Source organism: Neopelma chrysocephalum, unplaced genomic scaffold (assembly GCF_003984885.1).
Source record: "Neopelma chrysocephalum unplaced genomic scaffold, ASM398488v2 Primary Assembly neopelma1_73b, whole genome shotgun sequence".
In the NCBI taxonomy this organism is placed as follows: domain Eukaryota; kingdom Metazoa; phylum Chordata; class Aves; order Passeriformes; family Pipridae; genus Neopelma; species Neopelma chrysocephalum.
In genome coordinates this window covers 2,319,558-2,320,333 of record NW_020897734.1, presented here as the reverse complement: position 1 = coordinate 2,320,333, position 776 = coordinate 2,319,558, and the positions used below count along the sequence as shown (strand labels likewise).

The window sequence follows — 776 nt, the reverse complement described above, 5'->3', positions numbered from 1 at the left end:
AATGAAGAGCTGTTTTTCATACATACCTACAGACGCTGGCATTTCTCCCCACTGTAAAACAGTCTCCTTTGTGAAATGCCCGTATATATCAATGTAGATGCCTTCATCTTCATAGGTGAGCAAAAGCTCCATTCCGCTGGTGTTCGGGAGGATGATAATGGCATGTGGGTGGATAGTCCCCTGGATCTAGAATCATATTTTACTAAGATTTATATCAGAACGTGGACTGCAATTTTAGTGACGACATCAATCTAACTAGCTTGGCAGAGCAATAAAAACAACTGGTTCATGGAAAGTGAAAGAAATGCCCATTCTCAAAGGCTGAACAGTTTGCTAGTGAGCCTTTGAAACAGGCTTTCTCCCCTCCTCCCCCCTTGAATATGACAGTAGGCTTGCACACATATCAATGTTCAATATTTCTCTTTAAATTTACCAGTGTTAATTGGTTTCAAGAAGCCATGGAGCCATTGAGACACAATAATATTTACTTAGTCACTCACAAAACACTTGCAAAATATAAATAGAAGAAAAGTGAAATAAATTTGAATTCACAATTATTTCGGAAGTTGGAGGAAGGACAGAAGCTTCCACATTCCAGGAGATCAGTGCTTTCACTTTCCATGATATTTCCCTATCACTACTCACAAGTTAAAACCTGCAAATTCAACAGTATTCACTTTGCTGTGAAAAGTTACCTGGACCTTTCAAATACAAGCCACTCTCTGTCCTTCCCTTCCCAAATCCCTCACTACAAACAGTTCCCATTTAACTGCTGT

General features: G+C 39.4%; 1 protein-coding gene across 2 annotated transcripts in view; it reads right to left on the bottom strand.

Moving 5' to 3' along the window:
* NRK (Nik related kinase) overlaps positions 1-776 on the bottom strand; it is a 92,105-nt gene that overhangs the window by 12,036 nt on the left and 79,293 nt on the right. For both annotated transcript variants that reach the window (XM_027687184.1, XM_027687185.1), the window contains exon 29: positions 27-186. In XM_027687184.1, coding sequence (XP_027542985.1) covers positions 27-186 — 160 coding nt within the window. The remainder of the gene's footprint in view (positions 1-26; positions 187-776) is intronic.